Source organism: Phoca vitulina, unplaced genomic scaffold, assembly GCF_004348235.1.
Source record: "Phoca vitulina isolate PV1807 unplaced genomic scaffold, GSC_HSeal_1.0 scaffold29, whole genome shotgun sequence".
NCBI lineage: Eukaryota > Metazoa > Chordata > Mammalia > Carnivora > Phocidae > Phoca > Phoca vitulina.
This window is the reverse complement of record NW_022589732.1, coordinates 572136-591026: the sequence shown is the minus strand read 5'-3', so window position 1 is coordinate 591026 and position 18891 is coordinate 572136. Positions and strand designations below refer to the sequence as shown.

At 38.2% G+C, this 18891-nt stretch overlaps 1 protein-coding gene across 1 annotated transcript in view; it reads right to left on the bottom strand.

Moving 5' to 3' along the window:
* BICC1 (BicC family RNA binding protein 1) overlaps positions 1 to 18891 on the bottom strand; it is a 272977-nt gene that overhangs the window by 115263 nt on the left and 138823 nt on the right. The window contains exon 3 of the mRNA XM_032423991.1: positions 11155 to 11224. Within this exon, the coding sequence (XP_032279882.1) occupies positions 11155 to 11224 (70 nt within the window). The remainder of the gene's footprint in view (positions 1 to 11154; positions 11225 to 18891) is intronic.

Sequence of the window (18891 nt, the reverse complement as noted above, 5' to 3'; positions counted from 1 at the left end):
GTATTTACCCCAAAGATACAAAAGTAGGGACCCGAAAGGGTACGTGCACCCCGATGTTTATAGCAGCAATGTCCACAATCGCCAAACTGTGGAAAGAGCCAAGATGTCCATCAACAGATGAATGGATAAAGAAGATGTGGTATATATATACAATGGAATATTATGCAGCCATCAAAAGGAATGAGATCTTGCCACTTGCAACAACGTGGATGGAACTGGAGGGTGTTATGCTGAGCGAAATAAGTCAAACAGAGAAAGACATGTATCATATGACCTCACTGATATGAGGAATTCTTAATCTCAGGAAACAAACTGAGGGTTGCTAGAGTGGGGGGTGGGGTGGGAGGGATGGGGTGACTGGGTGATGGACACTGGGGAGGGTATGTGCTCTGGTAAGCGCTGTGAATTGTGCAAGACTGTTGAATCTCAGATCTGTACCTCTGAAACAAATAATGCAATATATGTTAAGAAAGAAAAAAAGAAGAAGAAGAATGTAGCAGGAGGGGAAGAATGAAGGGGGGGAAATCGGAGGGGGAGAAGAACCATGAGAGACGATGGACTCTGAAAAACAAACTGAGGGTTTTAGAGGGGAGGGGGGTGGGAGGATGGGTTAGCCTGGTGATGGGTATTGAGGAGGGCACGTTCTGCATGGAGCACTGGGTGTTATGCACAAACAATGAATCATGGAACACTATATCTAAAACTAATGATGTAATGTATGGGGATTAACATAACAATAAAAAATTAAAAAAAAAAAAGAAATGTATATGTGTGTAAAATGAACCCATTTTCATAAAGTAATAATAAGTCACTAATTGCATAGACCAAAACCATACATATGCTGTGTTCTCATTTTATTTTTATTTCAGGCAGGACTTATTTTGCTTCAAGGGTAATTTCTGGGGATGCCTGGGTGGCTCAGTCAGTTAAGTGTCTGCCTTCGGCTTGGGTCATGATCCCAGGGTCCTGGGATTGAGCCCTGCTGTCGCTGTTCCTGTCGTACTCCCTGCTTCTCCCTCTGCCTCTGTCCCTCCCCCGCTCATGGTCTGTCTCTCTCTCAAATAAATAAAAATCTTTAAAAATAAAAAAGAGTAATTTCTGGCAACAAGATATAAAGAGAATGTAACTCCTCATTCCTGAAATCTAATATCTTTCGATGAAAATGTCTGTTACTACATTTGTATAAAATAGGTTTGTATAAAAATGTTATAATAAACCTCAAACCACGCTTTAATGGCACAAAAAGGCAATCTGAAGAAATGAAGATGCCATTATGATTTAAGTTATTTTCTTTAGTCAGTGAAAAATGCCTGAGCATGGTTAGCTCTGTTTGCAACTGCACCACCATGGTGTTCAAATATGGTCACAAACCTCAGAAACTGTCACAGTTATCACAACTACACATTCCAGAAAGAGGAATGAAAGACACAGGCAGCAGGAACTGGAGGGTAGCTGGTCCATCTCCCAGCACTGGAGCCACAAGGCGCAACTGGGGACCTTGCCTGAAACACTCACGGAAAATAAACAAGCAGTTAGAGAGGTACAAACTATATAATTAAAAACTGATGGCCAAGTGGCTTTTAAAATGTGTAGACCTGCCGTCCTACCATGTTATCTTTCACTGGAATTCTGTCCGCTCACCTATGTTACATATGTACATTCCTCCTTCAGGAGTCACTATCCGATCTCTAATGCTGTGAAAGGGAGCCAGTTACACATACGCTTAGCTTCATGAAATGTTCCAACAAGAATCCAGTGCTATGCACACAGCAGTCTCTTGTGATCACGCCTGCTCTTCCAGCTCAGTGTTTCTCAACCTTACACACTGACATTTTGCTCCAGACAACTCCTGTTGTGAGGGCTGTCTGGTGCATTGTAGGATGTTTAGCATCATCTCTGGCTCTACCGAACAGATGCCAGTAGCCCTACCTCCCAGTTGTGACACCAGAAATATCTCTAGACCTTGTTAAATGTATGCTGGGGGATAAAATTATGCTAGGTTGGGGTGCCTGGGTGGCTCAGTTGGTTAAGCGTCCAACTCTTGATTTCAGCTCATGTCATGATCTCAGGGTTGTGAGATTATGCCCCGCGCAGGCTCTGCACTCAGCAGGGTCAGCTTGAGATTCTCTGTCTTCCTCTCCCTTTGTCCCTCCCCCATGCTCTCTCTCTGTTTCAAATAAATAAATAAATCTTAAAAAAAAAAAAAAAAAAAAACATGCTGGGGCTCCTGGGTGGCTCACTCAGTTAAGTGTCTGCCTTCGGCTCAGGTCATGATCCCAGGGTCCTGGGATGGCTCCCTGCTCAGCGGGGAGTCTGCTTCTCCCTCTCCCTCTGCCCTTCTCCTCTGCTCGTGCTCTCTCTCAAATAAATAAATAAAATCTTTTTAAAAAATTATGCTAGGTTGATAACCACTACTCCAGATAAAAGTATATAAATTCCAGTAAAACCATTAATGGGTTTCAAAAGAGAAGAGGGAAGAAATATACTGCAAAAAAGCACAAAAAAATGATTAAAATAAATCTAGGTTGAAAGTTTTAAAAAGATGCATTAAGAAGAAGCTTACTGGATGCATTATTCAATAAGCTTCTAAATGTGGATAAGGAGTTAGGATTGCCTTTCTTCTTAAAGATAATTAAGAAACATATTCTGAGTTTTCTTAAGTGAATGTGTTGGTGAATATCTATTCCTTTGGTGACCAAACACTTCTCATTTAGCACCTATGTGCATGCTTATGGACTGGAGGAAAATACCTTGATTTTTTTTTTTAAGATTTATTTCTTTATTTTGGGGGGGGGGAAGGGGTAGAGAGAGAGGGCCAACACAGGGCTCAATCTCAGAACCCTGAGACTACGACCTGAGACGAAACCAAGAGTGAGATGCTTAACTGCTTAATCAACTACGCCACCCAGGCGCCCCAATACCTTGATCTTTGAAATCAAAGTTTATATTCTAATTCCACCACTTCGAACTCTATGACCTTGAAGAAGCTGTATCATCTCTCCACATCACTAATGTGTATAAAGTATATGATAATAGTCTTTCATGTGGGTTAGTATGAAGATTAAGAGATAACACAGGTAACACACCTACCACAATCCTATTATAAGGTAGGTAAATAAGAAGTATTTTCATCCTTCCTCCTCACAGGATTTAACAGAGGAAAGAACTACCAGTGGGAAAAAGCCTGGGATGGCACTTTCTTCACTAAAGGAGAGGGACTTAAAAGCTTCTGCTCAGGAAACTAGAAGACAGAGAAAGGGTGCTCTCCCAAATAAAAGGCAGTGGTCACAGAGGCAGGCGAGCGACGGAAAATCAATCTTGGCTCCAGTCACCTTTTGGGGAATAACAGAGTGTGATTCACTGCTGAACCATCTTTCTTTCATTCTTAATTTCACAAAACTTTTTATTGGTTCTTCAGAGATTTTATGGTCCTTTTAAACTTACACATTAAGGAGTTACTTGGGATCATATAACATCATCTTTTCATGTAATACACTTTACAATGCTGATTAAAGTGTTGTGCCCAGGATCTAGGTCTCTGTTTTGTAAAATATACTTTAATTTTTAGAGCAGTTTCAGGTTCAGAGCAGAACTCAGTGGAAAGTACAGAGAGTTTCCATATATGCTCCTCCCCACACACGGGTACTACCTTCCCCACCATCAACATCACATCAACATCAAAATCATTCTAAGGGTTTTAACAAATATATAATGACATATATGAACCATTTTAGATCACACAGAATAATTTCACTGCCCTAAAAAATCCTCTGTGCTCTGCCTATTCATCCTTCCTTTCCCCCAAATCCCTAATGATCACTAACTACTAATCTTTACTGTCTCCATAGTTTTGCCTTTTCCAGAATGCCATATAGTTGGAATCATACAGTATGAGCATTGGTATCTTTCACTTAGTAATATGCATTTAAGGTTTCTCCATGTCTTTTCATGGCTTGATAGTTCATCTTTTTAGTGCTGAGTAATATTCTTTTGTCTGGATGGACCACAGTTTATTTATCCATTCACCTACTGAAGGACATCATGGTTACTTTCAAGTTTGGTGACTATGAATAAAGTTGCCATAAATATCTGTGTGTACATTTTTGTGTGAACATAAGTTTTCAACTCATCCAGGGAAATATCAGAGAGTGCAATTGCTGAATTGTATAGTAAGAATATGTTTAGTTTTATAAGAAACTGCCAAACTGTCTTCCAAAGTGGCTGTACCATTTTGCATTTCTACCAGCCATGAACGAGAGTTCCTGGTGCTCCACATCCTCACCAGCATGTGGTGTTGTCAGTGTTTTGGATTTAGGCCATTCTGATAATATGCATAGTAGTATCACATTGTTTTAATTTGCAATTCCCCAACAACATATGATGTTGAGTATCTTTTCATATGTTTATTTGCCATCTGTACATCTTCTCTGGTATGCTGTCTGTTCAGGTCTTTTGGCCATTTTTTGATTGGGTTTTTCATTTCCTTATTGTTGAGTTTTAAGAATTCTTTGTATATTCTAGGTAACAGTCCTTTATCAGATCTGGCCTGTGCAAATATTCTCTCCCTGTCTCTGGCATGTCTTCTCACTCTCTTGATGCTTTCACTTTTTCCATTTATTTTCTCACCCCTCCATTCCACTCTAAATTTGTTTCCTAATTAAGTTCATTGAAAATCTTTCTTTAAAAAAAAAAAAAAAAACTGGCAAATATGTTTACTTATTTCAGGCTTAGAGGACAATTGAAAAACTAAAACCATCTTCTTCTGTGGCCCTGATAGAGGAGAGAGAGGAGAGACTGGAAGGAGCAGCTGGCCTGCAGCAATTATTAGATGAACAAGTAAGCCAACCCTTGGGGGCTTCAGAAGGGAAGACAGGGGAGCCAACTGGAGATCAAGAAATGAACGCAAGCTCAGGTCCTTAGTCCTGCTAGTGTATCACATAGCATAAATCACCTCACCTCTAAGACTGTGTGTATGCGTGTGTGTCTGTGTGTGTGAGTACACATGGTATTCAGAAAGGGTCTCAAATTTGTATATTTGGCAGTATCTACAAATGTAGTCATTCATGTAGAAAGAGATGTACTGACCAATTATACATTTAAAATATACGCTAATTTTATAAGCTTTTTATTAACTATACTGGGAACTTTAGGAACTAGAAATACCACAGATCTCCATCCTCCTCTGAGAGGTCCTACTTAGACCATGTTCTCTCTAACCAGAGTAACTATTAGTACACTGCATATAAGTTATCAAGTTCTTTGGCTGAATTCCTACTCTTGGCTCCCAATTAGCATTCATCAACTGATGATCAGTCACATTAACAATATATACAAATATGTTAAATACAAAATCTTTCTCCCCAGCAGAAAGACAATGGCTCCTGAGCAGGTCAAAGAAACTGCTTTCAAAGACTGAAAAGCAGAAAAGTAAGCAAAATTTATAACACATTCTGAGATTATTTTCCTTTTAAATCCATCTTAGAAGTTGTTTAGTTTAATGACAAATCAAAAGCTCTCTTCCTAAGGAAACAACACATGAAGATATGAAATACAAAGTTAAAATTCAGAAGCAGGCATTTTTTAAATATGTATACAGTTATGTATGGTTTCATGTTTTTCTTAATTCTTAAATCTAACTCCCCCTGAAAAAGGAGGCGTTATCTAAAAAAATAAGGATATGCTAAATTTAACCTACTTTCAAATTACTGTAATTCCCACGGACTGAGGCATTATGAAACTGATGATTACCAGTAGTGACTGTAATTAGCTGTACTAGGGCCACTGAAGGCTACATCTGAAAACACCCTGGAATAAGGAAAGGTGTTCAGAAAGGTATTATCTCACCCAGGTGGATTTGGGGCTCTGAAAATAGACCTGAGTTTGTTTGGGGTCTGCTACTTCCTAAATGTAAAACCCTGGGCAAGTTATTCTACTTCAGGTGGCTTAGTTTGTTTACCTGTAAACTGAAAATATCACCACAAAATTCATAGGTTGCTCTGATCATTAAATAAGATTAGATATGTAAAATATTCTGCATAGTGTGTGGCCCCAGCTCAGTCTCAACAAACAGTGGTATTCGGTATTATTGGTGATCTGTCAATTATGTAACCAAACACTCATTAAAACAGCCACAACAACTCTGGCTGGAAGAGGCTGCATCTTGTGAAGTTTTGTTTACAAGCTTACTAGGGAAGGCAGAGAGCTTCACTCATTCAGGCGTCCCATGAATGACAGAGATGAGGTCATTTCCCTTACGCTTCCTTCCACTACTCAGAACCATATTGAAAGGAGCTTTAGCCACACTGGTGTGTCACAAATCATGTCTTACATTCAGTCACTTAAAAGGTCTCCAGGAAAGACATCATTAGTATTTTTCGTAATAGTAAATGCCACTCCCGTGTGAAGGACATGATTTTAAATCTTTCTACTACACAACACACCTTAGTGGTTTACATCTCCATCCGTATCAGTGGTTTCACTACAACCACGATTGAGTTGAGCTGAGGTATCGGGAAATCTGCAAATATTTACTGAGTACCAACTACGTACTGGTTACAGTGCTAAGGATACAGTGATGAACCAAATACATATACTCTTTACCCTTTGGGGAACTGATCACCTGGAACCCTGCTCTCCAACCTGTCTTTGTCACTCATTTTACACCATGACCTAGTAATATTTATATGTTTATATATACACGTAAATAGTGACATAGGACATAAAACAATACTCTTACACTCTAATGTTTTCTATTCTAATCTAGTTGTATTTTTTTACATACTGGTTATGACCACTGACACTAATAGGTCACAACTCACCACTGGAAACACCGTAACACAGCTCGCCATGCCACGCCTCTTCTCTGCCCTCTGCCCTTTGAACAATACTATGTTAAAGGCCTCAACCAGTTCAACGTGAATACCCCAAAAAAGTGTAAGTACACTTCACAAAACATTTTCCTCCGGAAAAAATAAAGTGAACAGTCTACAGTTTTTCTCAAGCTAAGATTTCCTATTAGATATCACTTGTTCTGATGGAATGCAACCAAAAATAATAAAACCTCATTTTAATGATCTTCTTGTTTATTCCAGGACGAAGAAAATGGTCAAACTTGGCGCCAAATCGCCTCCAAACCAGGATACATCAAGCAATTCAGCCACACCTTTCATTCCTGATTATCCTGGGGCATCCTGAATTGTCTGTCATAAAAGAAACACTTGGAGAGAACAGTTTCTATCACTTAAATTCTGTAAGACAACTCCTTCCCAGAGCAAAAGACAATAAAGCTTCATCAATGCTGACCACATTTATTTGGAATTTGGCATGAAAACTTTAAACAATTTTCACCCACATTTACAACTTTGCCAGTTTAAGAAGAGACTGATGAGCAAATTAAGGGCAAAAAGAAACTGTAAGACAAATGTTTACCGTATTTAAGAGAACAAACTCATTTAGCATCACACGCAGCATAATCATACCAGTGTGATAAATTCTCATTACAAATCACTTTTATCTATTTGTTAAGGCAGGTCTGGCAGGACTTCTATTTAGCAAAACAGTCAAACTTGTTCAAAATGCTATCTGTACTTTAATGAAGCTGCATTTACTTTAAAACAGGCTGTAATTCAGAATAGCATATTCAAAATTTTCATGAGTGCCTAAAGTTATTCTGTTAGTAAGACTTTACAGCATTAAACATCTTAATCCTTGAGTACTATCTTCATGGACATAAACCTCTGGTTTTTCTATTTAAGGCAGAATATTCTAGCATTCTGAATCTAAGAGTTGGAAAGAATTTTATTTTCTTCCACACAATATAAATGTGTGTTATACACAAGAAATACTAAATATTCCTTTATTTTTCTTAATCATGACCCCCCCCATTAGAATAACCCTAGAGTTGCCTACTTAATTGTCCATTATATTGAATCTTAAATTCTCAGTTCTTTCTGGCTCTAGTGAGAACTCAACCTCCCAATAATTTCAAATACCTGCAAATTCTAAAAAACTCTATAGTCCCTGAGTTTTATATGACAAAACATGCTCTTTCCCAAGATGCCATGCTTACTAAATGGAAATGTTTCTATTACATTTTTTCACTGTGTTCTATATGGTTAAAGAGGAGTGGAGGAGGAGTAAAAGAGGAAGAGAGAGGGAAAAAAGGGGTAGAGAGAGGGACAATTACCAGGCGGCTTTTTACCCAAAATTATATTTCACACAGACACAGAACAACAGTTATCACTCTAAGCTTGCTCATGCTAACTGACAGAAACTTAAAATTAGTGAATCCATAAAAGTGCAGTTTTTAGAAACCAAGATGGACATTATCCAGGAGAAGGGGCTGTTGAAGGACTTGTGCCTGTTTTTCAACAGCAATCATCATCCACTGCCTCTGAACACATGGTCTCCTCATAACTAAGTCATGATATTTCCACGTCAGATGTTAAGATTTTTGTTTCCGAAACTCAGCTTAACCATAAAAGCCACCAGAGGAACTTGTTAAGTATACATTTCCCAGTCCCACTGCAGACCTACTGAACCAGAATCTCCAGAGAAGAATCTGATTTTTCTAAGTGATAGGAAATTCAGGTCGTTGGCTTTCTGCCTTTGTACCAGGCAGCTCCCTACCAGCACTTCAACCAAAGCAGCCACACAGCCACTCTGATAAAGGGTTGACAGCTTCAAAAATAAAGCATAGGACTAAACTCCGATAGGGTAAAGAAGGGGGCAGACGGGTAACAGTAGCCATGAAAAATGTCTAGGCTTATATATTCAACCAATAGGATCAAAAGTCTAGAGAGTAAAATACAACACAAACCCATGCCTATATTGTATCATGAGCATCATCTGGGGATTATCTGTATATTCCAAATCTTCGTATCACCATGGAATTTAGAATTTAATAACCATCCAAACATGGCACGAATCCCTAGACACATTTATATTCTTGGGTCTCTTGAATAATACTAGTTTAGAATGAAGAAGGTTTAAAATAAAGACTAACAACTGTTTTCCATACAACAACTCAGAGGCAGATATCCACATCAAATGAAAGAATTACCTTCTGAAGGTCCTGCTGCCATTTTCATTTTATTTTTACTTAGTACAAATTATAATCAAACAAATTTCATCTCTGAATTTAACCATTTTAAAATTGATATAGGAATACACATATCAGGGATGTTAGCCAAGAACTGATTCAGCAGCTGTGTGTTTAAGTAATAAGAGCAACGCAAATAAATTCTGAACCGTAAATTCCTCTGAGGAAAATTTTTGATTTTTTTCTCCCTTCCTTGAGCTCAGTCTCTCTCTTTTGGCACATTCTGCTCATCATACTATACTCTGTACACTCAGAGCACTTCATAAATAATGGAAAAATAAAATGATGTCTGTTAACATAGGCCTGGAGGGATCAATTCTTAGGCACAATTCCAAAGGTTAACTTTAACCATGGGGAAATTGTGCTAAATGCCCTCAAAATGTACTGCTGAAATATTTTTATTTTCAAAGCAAAATGTATAATCAAAATGTGGAATGGGTTAAGTATGTCAATGACTGGAAACTAACTTAAAACATTAACCTCATCTATTTATCTCCATATTATCTAAAATCTCTAAAGCTGTAACCACATTTTGAATTAAAAAATTAATCAATTCCCAGTTTCTCATGATAGTGGGGGAAAAAAAAACCTCGCATGGGTAGTGCAAGAGAATAAGCCATTCAAAATTATCTGGAATCATTTTAATATTCATGTTTCCTTGGAGACTGATCAAATTACATTTTTATTAGGATAGTAATGAAGTTCATTTCATTCTTTAAGTAAAAATACCTGACAATAGGGAAAAAGAATCCAATTTATGTTCAAGTTCCAATTTATTCAAGTAGTAGGCCAGGGATTTTTAAATGGCCACAACCAAATAGGAAGATAACCCACTAATGAGTAATTTCTTCTTCAGCATAATGAGTATAAATCATCTCAACACACTGAAGATTAAGACTCTATCCCATAGCACTCGTCAAATGGAAGGCACGTATGAAGTTATGGAACCACACTTGGAAATTCACCATGTCCTCTTATGACTCTTTAGCACCCAGGCTTTCCCTTTCTTGCCACCACAATCAGAAATGAGAAAGTAACAAGAGCAGAGTTTCTGTAGGAAGCCCAGTACACTGAAGTCCAGCTAGTCCTCACAACAACTGTAAAATAATTTACATTCCATGTGATGAGTAACTAATAAAATGAGATTAAAAGAAGGCAATCTGAACTAAAATAAGAAAAGAAAAAGAAATCTTTCAATGTTTCGTATCATTTAGCAATAAAGTCATAGGGAGAAGGAAAAGCAAATATGAAACTAAACAGCAACAACAAAAAAGCTGGACCAAAACAGATAATGTTCAGCTTGCACAACCATTGTTTTTGAATTATTTGATAGTATCTCTCATTAGCTCCTAATGACTACGTGTATCTTATAATGAAGTATACACAACAAAGTTCGTTGAGACTAAGGTTATACTTTGAAAAAACATCCAGAAATACTGGCAGGTCACTTGAAAATACTATGTAATCTGGGGAAAAAACTAACGGTGCCTGTACTTTCATTCCTGACCATCCATGCATTGGGTGGTGTGTTCTAGGATAAAGCAGAAGAAAGGCCACACAAGGGAAACACTCAGCCTAAAAGAGAAATGTACTGGGTTCACTACTGTTTGACAGATGAAGAGAATAAACATGCAAGAAAGGGAACCTAAGGTTTCTAACACATTGGAGGGAGAAAAAAATAACTATTAAATTCGTGTGATACAAAAACAAGAAGCCTAAAGTATAAACACTGGGAGTTTATGTGTTGAAAACATGTGGTTACATGCACAGAGTCACGACTCATGGCTATCAAATGAAAGGACATCACTGAAATCATAATTTGCTATGGTATCTTCCATAATATCATTTCTATTACAATAAAATACCTAATTTTTTTGGTTGTTGGATAAAAGGCATAATTTTAAATTATGATAAACCTCCCAAAATATTGCTATTTCACAAATATTTGGGGACATACATGATAAGAATAAAGGTTGATTTTCTCCCTGGCAAACTTCCAGTAATTCCAGTCTCCATTATCAAACCCACCAATTTCTCCATCTCTCATGATTTACCTTTCTTGGATTTGGCTCCGATCTTCAGTTTTGATGGCCAAGCAATCTGCGTATTTGTTTCCTCCATGATCTGTAACAAAAATTAAGAGAGAAAAATATTGATTCAATTAAGAACTTGTATTTAGATAAGATTCTTCTAAAAAAATTATTTTCAAGTCTTTAGTCTCATGCTGATAAAATGACCTCATTTTAAAACGATGCAAAAAAAAAAAACTTGCTGAAAACAGAGATTCATTTTTATAAGCCTTTAATCTATTAGAAATATTCAAGTATATTTTGTTACTCCCAGTGTTCCTCTCCATTATGCTTCAGAGTTTTTAACATAGAGACAACAAGACCAAAAGTACATGAACAAGTAACTGACCCCACTTGACGCCAGAACTGTCAGAGATGCTTGTGCTGAATAAAATTCCCCAAGACCATTGCCAACAGATTGCGACACACCAAACATAATCCTTGTAATACAAAACTATGTGGATTAGGCCATACTAAATGAAGACTTTTTTTCTGGGGAAAAAATTAATAACTTGCTTTGGGCACATTTGTATTTCATTAAAACTGATGAAAAACCTCTAAACACGACATCATGTCATAAGGCTGCATTCCTGTCATCCTTTGCCTGGTGCAAAATGGCATCTTTGCCACAGTTCTTTTCCGCTTCCACGTGACTAATGCAGGCGGGGGTGACTGGGACGCAAAAGTGTGAAGGAGCAAGAAGGAGTGAGGGAAACAACCACCACCGAGCAAAAGTGGTAGATGGTAAATAAGAAAGAGTAACCAAAAACTGTTCATCCTTTGTTCTTCTCTACTTTTATCACATGAGTAAGACTAGATTAACGTTTACTTTGTACCATGAATACAGAATTCATCAAAGAAATTGACAGGGCAAACAACTAAACAATTAATAGGCAAATAAAACTAGTACACATTAATCACTTTAGAGTAGGATAATATATGCTTTTTATTTTTTTATGTTTTTTTTTTTTAAGATTTTATTTACTTATTTGTCAGAGGGAGAGAGAGAGCACAGGCAGGGGGAGCGGCAGGCAGAGGGAGAAGCAGGCTCCCCGCTGAGCAGGAAGCCCGATGCAGGGCTCAATCCCAGGACCCCGGGACCATGACCTGAGCCGAAGGCAGACATTTCACCAAATGAGCCACCCAGGCACCCCGATATGTGTTTTTTAATATGGATTTAGAGTTAACTAAACAAATTAAAGGTGAAGACAACTAAACATGGTGCGATTATTTAAAAAGTACCTTTATCCCTTCAGTACTGGCTATGTATTAGGCATAAGGCTACACAGTTAACATATTAACATGCATCGTACTTCACACAATCCCCCTTTTCACAGCATGAAAGAACTTTCAGCAGATGTTTCAAACTGGCAGCCCACAGATGCATTTTGTCTACCCATCGTAAGGTTTTTAAAACATGAGCCAACATTTTTAACTCTGGGAATTTCACATAGAAATTAAGATTTCTGGTTCTTTGGGAAACTTGACAGATTTAGCACTTGAAGCCCACATTCCCACATGGCAACACTTGGCTGGCACTGAGGACCAGATGCCCAGGAGTCTCCAGGCTGCCCCCCAACCTCGACTGGGTCTCTCACACGGAGGTCAAGAGCCACTTGCCATTATCATCACATTTGTATTACTCACTTGCAATTTATCATGATGTTTGCACTACTATTTTTCTCAGAGAAATATCTCTCTACACCTGTGTATCTACTAAAGATTGAAAAACCCAAGTGAGATCACACTGTCCTCACTAAGTCAAGGTACTGGCCTGGCCCTGAAGGTAGGTGAACTTGTTCAGCCCAACCCTGTAAGACCTGGGCCCTCTTCTTCTCCTCCCATCCATGCTGTCCTTGTTGGTTGTCTTCACCATTAAATTGTTAGCTCTAAATCCGTATTTCAAAATAAAATAAATAAATATGATCCTCTTCAGCTTCCTCTGCTCCCCAGGAACATGCCCAGCAGGCTTCCCTGCAGGGCCTCCGTGTCCAGGCTCACTCGCCCAGCTGCCACAGTCCCTTCCACTCCTGCATGACCCCAACTCAAATTCTTCCCATCTCACTAAGTTCCCTCCTACCCCTTGCCCAATCTGAAATTCTCCTATTTTCCGTGTTTACTTGTTTATAATCTGTCTCTGCAAAACAAAAGTAAGCTCTCTACCCTGTACATTGCAAGCACAGGATATATTTAGGTAAACGAGTCTTCATAGCATGCTTATGAAGTAGACCTCTATTCCTTACACAGCTAGGAAGCAGCAGAGCGGGGATAAAAACACCAGACTGCTTGCAAAGACCATACTTTTAACAACCAAACTATACAGATCATAGGGCCTCTTTTTAAAACATGTATATACATATTTGAAAATATCTTTAGGGGGCGCCTGGGTGGCTCAGTCATTAAGCGTCTGCCTTTGGCACAGGTCATGATCCCGGGATCCTGGGATCGAGCCCCCCATCGGGCTCCTTGCTCGGTGGGAAGCCTGCTTCTCCCTCTCCCACTCCCCCTGCTTGTGTTCCCTCTCTCGCTGTGTCTCTCTCTGTCAAATAAACAAATAAATGTTTAAAAAAAAGAAGAAGAAGAAAATATGCTTTAAGATTTGTGCATGACAAACGACTTTAACGTCCTACAAATATTTTTCAAGAGCCTACCTAGGCACCACAAATTCCAGGACCCACAGCTATGAATAAGACACAATTCCTAGTGTCCACAAGCTTACAATCCAGTCAGGGACACACACAAAGAAGCCAACCGCCGACAGAGGACTGGGTGCCTACACAGGACCTGCTGACAAAGATGGTTCACAGCCACTAACTTGAAAGGTCAGGTTAAGGGAGGTAGTTAGTAAAAGTTTTCCAAAATATAATCTACAAAGTCCTGAAAGTCAACTAAAAGTAAATTTATGGATAAGTTCCACAGTCACTGAATGAGGGCAGGAGGCCCCAATATGAGGGACTTCTCGCTGGTCACCCTATAGTTTCAAGCCACTAGACATACATATACCTTCAAAGTGACTAAAAACTGATTCAGAATTTTCCTCTAAGTTGGCTAAGACACCCAAAGAGATAAAATGGAAAAATGAGATCTTACTATAATTCTGTTGGTGGGGAAGCAGTAAGAACATAATCTATATACTTTTCTTTTCCTGAATTAAATAATTTGGCCATTTAATCCAGTAAATTAGGGTGCCATAATTATACTACTATGAGAGAGAAGCTTCCTTGACAACATATGGTGGCAAAACATAACTTTCTAAAATCTTAATCATTTGCAGAACTTCCTAGAAATCACCCTGCATATATATTTGATTATCTTTTTATTAAACACTAATAGATGCTCCATGATAGAAAATAATATGCCAGAGAAAATATCCTCAAAGTTTATAATAGCCATCAAGTCAAATGCTACTTTATACACACTTCCTCTAAGCGTCCCACCAGTCCAGAGTTTCCACTGTGCAGTGAAGTGGTGGGACTCAGAAATGCTCACTTTCAACCTACCTAACATTGACACCATCTGTGTGGGGAAGAGAGACTATGCCAAGCTTAGTATCCCTAACTCTAAAACCAGAGTTTTACCTTCCATATCACATGATCTCCAAAGTTATATGAGCTACAGTAAATGTCAAACCTTCTAAAGAAAATGAATTACTAGTTCCTGGAATCTGGCACCCATAGCTGACCTTCCCTCTATGATTAGAAAAAAGTGACTCCACTGAATATCATGGCCAGTCAATGCCAACCACACAGGTCATTCATTAGGCTGCAATCCCCATACAGAGCTCCGACTGGATGCTTCTCAGACATCCCTTTATTTGTTCATCATTTTATGTAATCTAGTCATTAAGAGCAGGTGGCTCTACAGTCAAGTACCACTTTCTAGCTATTATGATGGATGAATTACTTTTATCAGCTTTTATCCTCTGTATAATTAATTATAGTACCTACTCATAGAATTGTTGTGAGGTTTTGATAAGAAAACAAGTGGAAAACCCCAAACACAGAGCATGGCCCACAGTGATTATTAGATAATATTGACCCTTGTGTTAATTACATATTGATTACCTTTGGTCAGTCACTGTCCTGGAAACTAGGGCTACAACAGCAAATAAGATGGTGCTTCCTCCAGGAGCTCATGGTCTAACAAGGAAGAGGACAGGTTAACCCACCATTATGTACTGTGTGTCAAGTTTCATAATGGGGCAGGGCAATATGAGAGTGTATAGAGGGAGTCCTAGCCTAGTCATGGGTAGTCAAGGAAAGTTATGTCAAGGAAATGCCTATTAATGGTGTGACCTAAAGGAAGAGAAACAGCTAGCTGGAGAAAAGGTGGAGAACGTGTCCCAGATAGAAGAGGAGTACATGTAGAAAGGTCTAGAAGGAGGGAGGGCAGGTACTCCAGAGGGTCTGAGGGTGATTCAGTGTGGCTGAGGTGCTTCAAGTCTCACTTCACACATCAAGGACAGCAAATGTGTCTCAGGTCTTCTCCACCCACCTATGGATCTGCACATGGACATGCTCATATAGCCTTGAAGACACGACACAAACCAAAGCCATCCAGTACCTGTGCTTGGCTATCGTTCACTACAAATCAACTCTGAAAACCAGGAGAGTAACTACAAATAGGAAGCGGCCACACTTATTTCACTTTTAGGAAGTCAAAATTCTCCTTAGGAAGTTCTCAATGAAGCTTTTCAAACCATCACCTCCAATGACTCCAAGTCAGTTCCTACAGCATAGATACTGCACACTAATAGTTGGTTTTAGCCTCAACCAGTTATGGAGTAGTAGAGGGGAAGCAGTCCTATGATCAGGAGGAGGAGTAAGTATAGTTCTCTGCTGGGTCCAGGAACCCTAGGATGAAGTTGGATTACTGGAAAAGGGGGCGGAAGCATGAGCCCTGGTAGAAGTGGGATGAGGATGTAGATCATGGGGTGCAGAAGCAGAAATCAGGGCACTAAGCAAGTCAGAAGCTCTGTATCCAGCAAGCTATTCTTAAAAAGATGTCCTAAATGGTCATCAAGACAAATAGAGAGGTAAATCAAGGTAAAGAAGGGAGCTGGAAAAGGTGAGGTCCAGAAGCCGTGGCTGAAATGAAAGAAGCCACAAAACCTCTGAGAAGAAAATGACTCTTATGTCTAAAAAAAAAAAAAAAACCTAGGTTTTTTAAAAAAAAATCTTATTATGGCCCTGTTTCTACCTTCACAAAATCAAAGCCCAAAGAACAAACTACTAATTTTGAATAATTTTCTATAAACATTAAAGCATACCTTAAATATTTTAAACACTTATTTTAACTCATTATTCTGGATCATTCATTAATAAAACAGCTAAAGGAGGTCAGAGATAAAGCTAGGATTTCTCCTAGAGGCAAAAAAAAAAAAAAAAAAAGGGCTATAAAGCTTACAGATGAGTTACATATAGTTTTAAAAAGATGTCCCAGGGCTTCCAGACAACCCTGACCTAAGTGCTTACTTTCCTTTTCAAAGAGGCCATGTCTTTGAGTTGAACAAGAGCTTAGGTGTAGACACAAGTGATATAAAGTCACTGAGCAGACTGGGTTGTTGACATAACAAGTTCCTGTGACATCTAAACGATCAGTACATCGACAGAGGAGATAATCCGGGGCAAACTATAACGGGAGCTGCTGGAGATCTCTTAGCATCATCACAAAATCCAGACAGGTTTTAAAAAAACCTTAAGTACTGAAGTGATATTTTTTTAAAAATTATAGAAATGGGACCACTAAAGCAGTTTATTTTAAGGATCTCATAATGGATGAAAACACTGACACCTTTTCAAAAGGATATTATACGTTTTCCACAATCCAATTAATTCCTACAAGGAAATCACTCTCCAGAAACCCATTTATGCTCCAATTCTTAAGCAAGCCAGGATACTGTCCAAATGTTCAATTTGCATTCAAGGAATAATTATTAAGTGGCTAACTCTGACCAACCCCTCTGCAAAACATAAGATGTGTGAAATTTTAACTGAAAGCTGGGAAACATGCTTAAAATGGCAAGTGCTTCCTTGTGGGGCAAGGACGCCATGTATCACGATGTCAGGTAAAGGAGTGCCTCAGTGTACAAACCACAAAACCTCCAAGAAGAAAATGACTATCTTCTGTCTCAGGGAGAAAAATCCTAAAGTGAGTTCCAGCTAGTTTTTTTGTTTTTGTTTCTTTAATATCATTGTCCTGGTTTCTACCTTCACAAAAATCAAAGCTCAAATGTTTACTGAAAATGATTCAACTTAAATATTTTAAAGACTTGTTCTAATTCATAATTCTGTACGCCATATGTTTATGCCATTTCAAATAGGTCAGTTTCAACTTATGGACATCTTCATTGTCAAGAGAATATCTTCTCATTTCTACCAATTTCTGCTAGATTTCTTTAGTTCTTTTATTATAAGCAGTAATTCTCTATGTCGTGGGGACAGGAGATCTGGGAGGCATTCATCTAAAGATAAAACTATTTGAAAAATAACTATTTTAAGTTTCCATTGTTAGACTTGCTATACTCATTACTTACAAGGGATTAATAATGGAAATGTAACTGAATTCTTATGCTAATCTCAGATCTGATGAAGAGAAAATATTTATAGTAACAAAAGTATTTGAGCCAAGAATATCAATTTTGAAACATATGAAGCAATTAAAATTAAGATAGTTTATATCAGAAAGACTATATATTTTTGTAGTTCATGTTTGAAAGTTATTTTTTCATGATGAAAAATCTGATGACGATAGCATGCTGTGGATATGTATCAGCTTAGGAAGTCAGTCATCTTAACTTTCCTATTCATATTTGTATTTTGTAAACAGGGCATAATGTACCCTGATCAAAGAGCAATAGCACTGCTTTTTTTTATATTAAAAAGATATCTAATAAACATGGAATCATATGTTCCTGCTTCGGTTTTAGTTTCTATGGGGAGTAAGGGAGGGAGAGATGGCAAGGAAGAGTAATGTTTACATGGGCTGGAAGTTGGAATGTTTTTAATTGGAAAAAAGTTCTATCAGCTATAGAAAAAAATTTCATCACAGATTTATAAGGAATCATTTAAATAATTTCACTTAACCAAAATAAATTGTTGAAATTAGAACAAAGTAATATCCAATCAAATTCTACATGTAGTTTTATCCACGATAAAAAATAATTTCTACTTATATTCTCAATGCTCAAATGATAATATATGTTTTTCCATCTCCAACAAATTCCAGATTAGCACACCATGTAGAAAGAGAACATATCTACCAATGTTCACTATACTACAGCTTTTGCAAGTTTGCAGCAATTATAGGATAATATCTTACAGATGATGGAAACCTTTGCCAAACCAACAATTCTACTAACGTGCTTATTTCACCAAATTCTTCAATCCAGACATAAAGTTAAAAATCCACAGGTAAGTAAACAATATCTCAGATCAACCAATGACAAGTCTATTTATGCTGACTTTACTTGAAATATTTATTCTTGGACCAGGAAAAGAACGCTGAACACTCTAACTTGACATTTATACTCTAAACTACTGAAAATTCATCATTCAAAATGGCTACCAGCTGGGAGTCATCTGCAGCCTGCTTCACAAAACAAAAAAAAAAAAAGAAAGAAAGAAAGAAAAAAACCCCACCAAAAACCCCACCCCCCCCCCCCACACACCCCACCACAACCCCCCAAAACCACCCCCGCCACGCCAGTCTCACTCCCCCCCC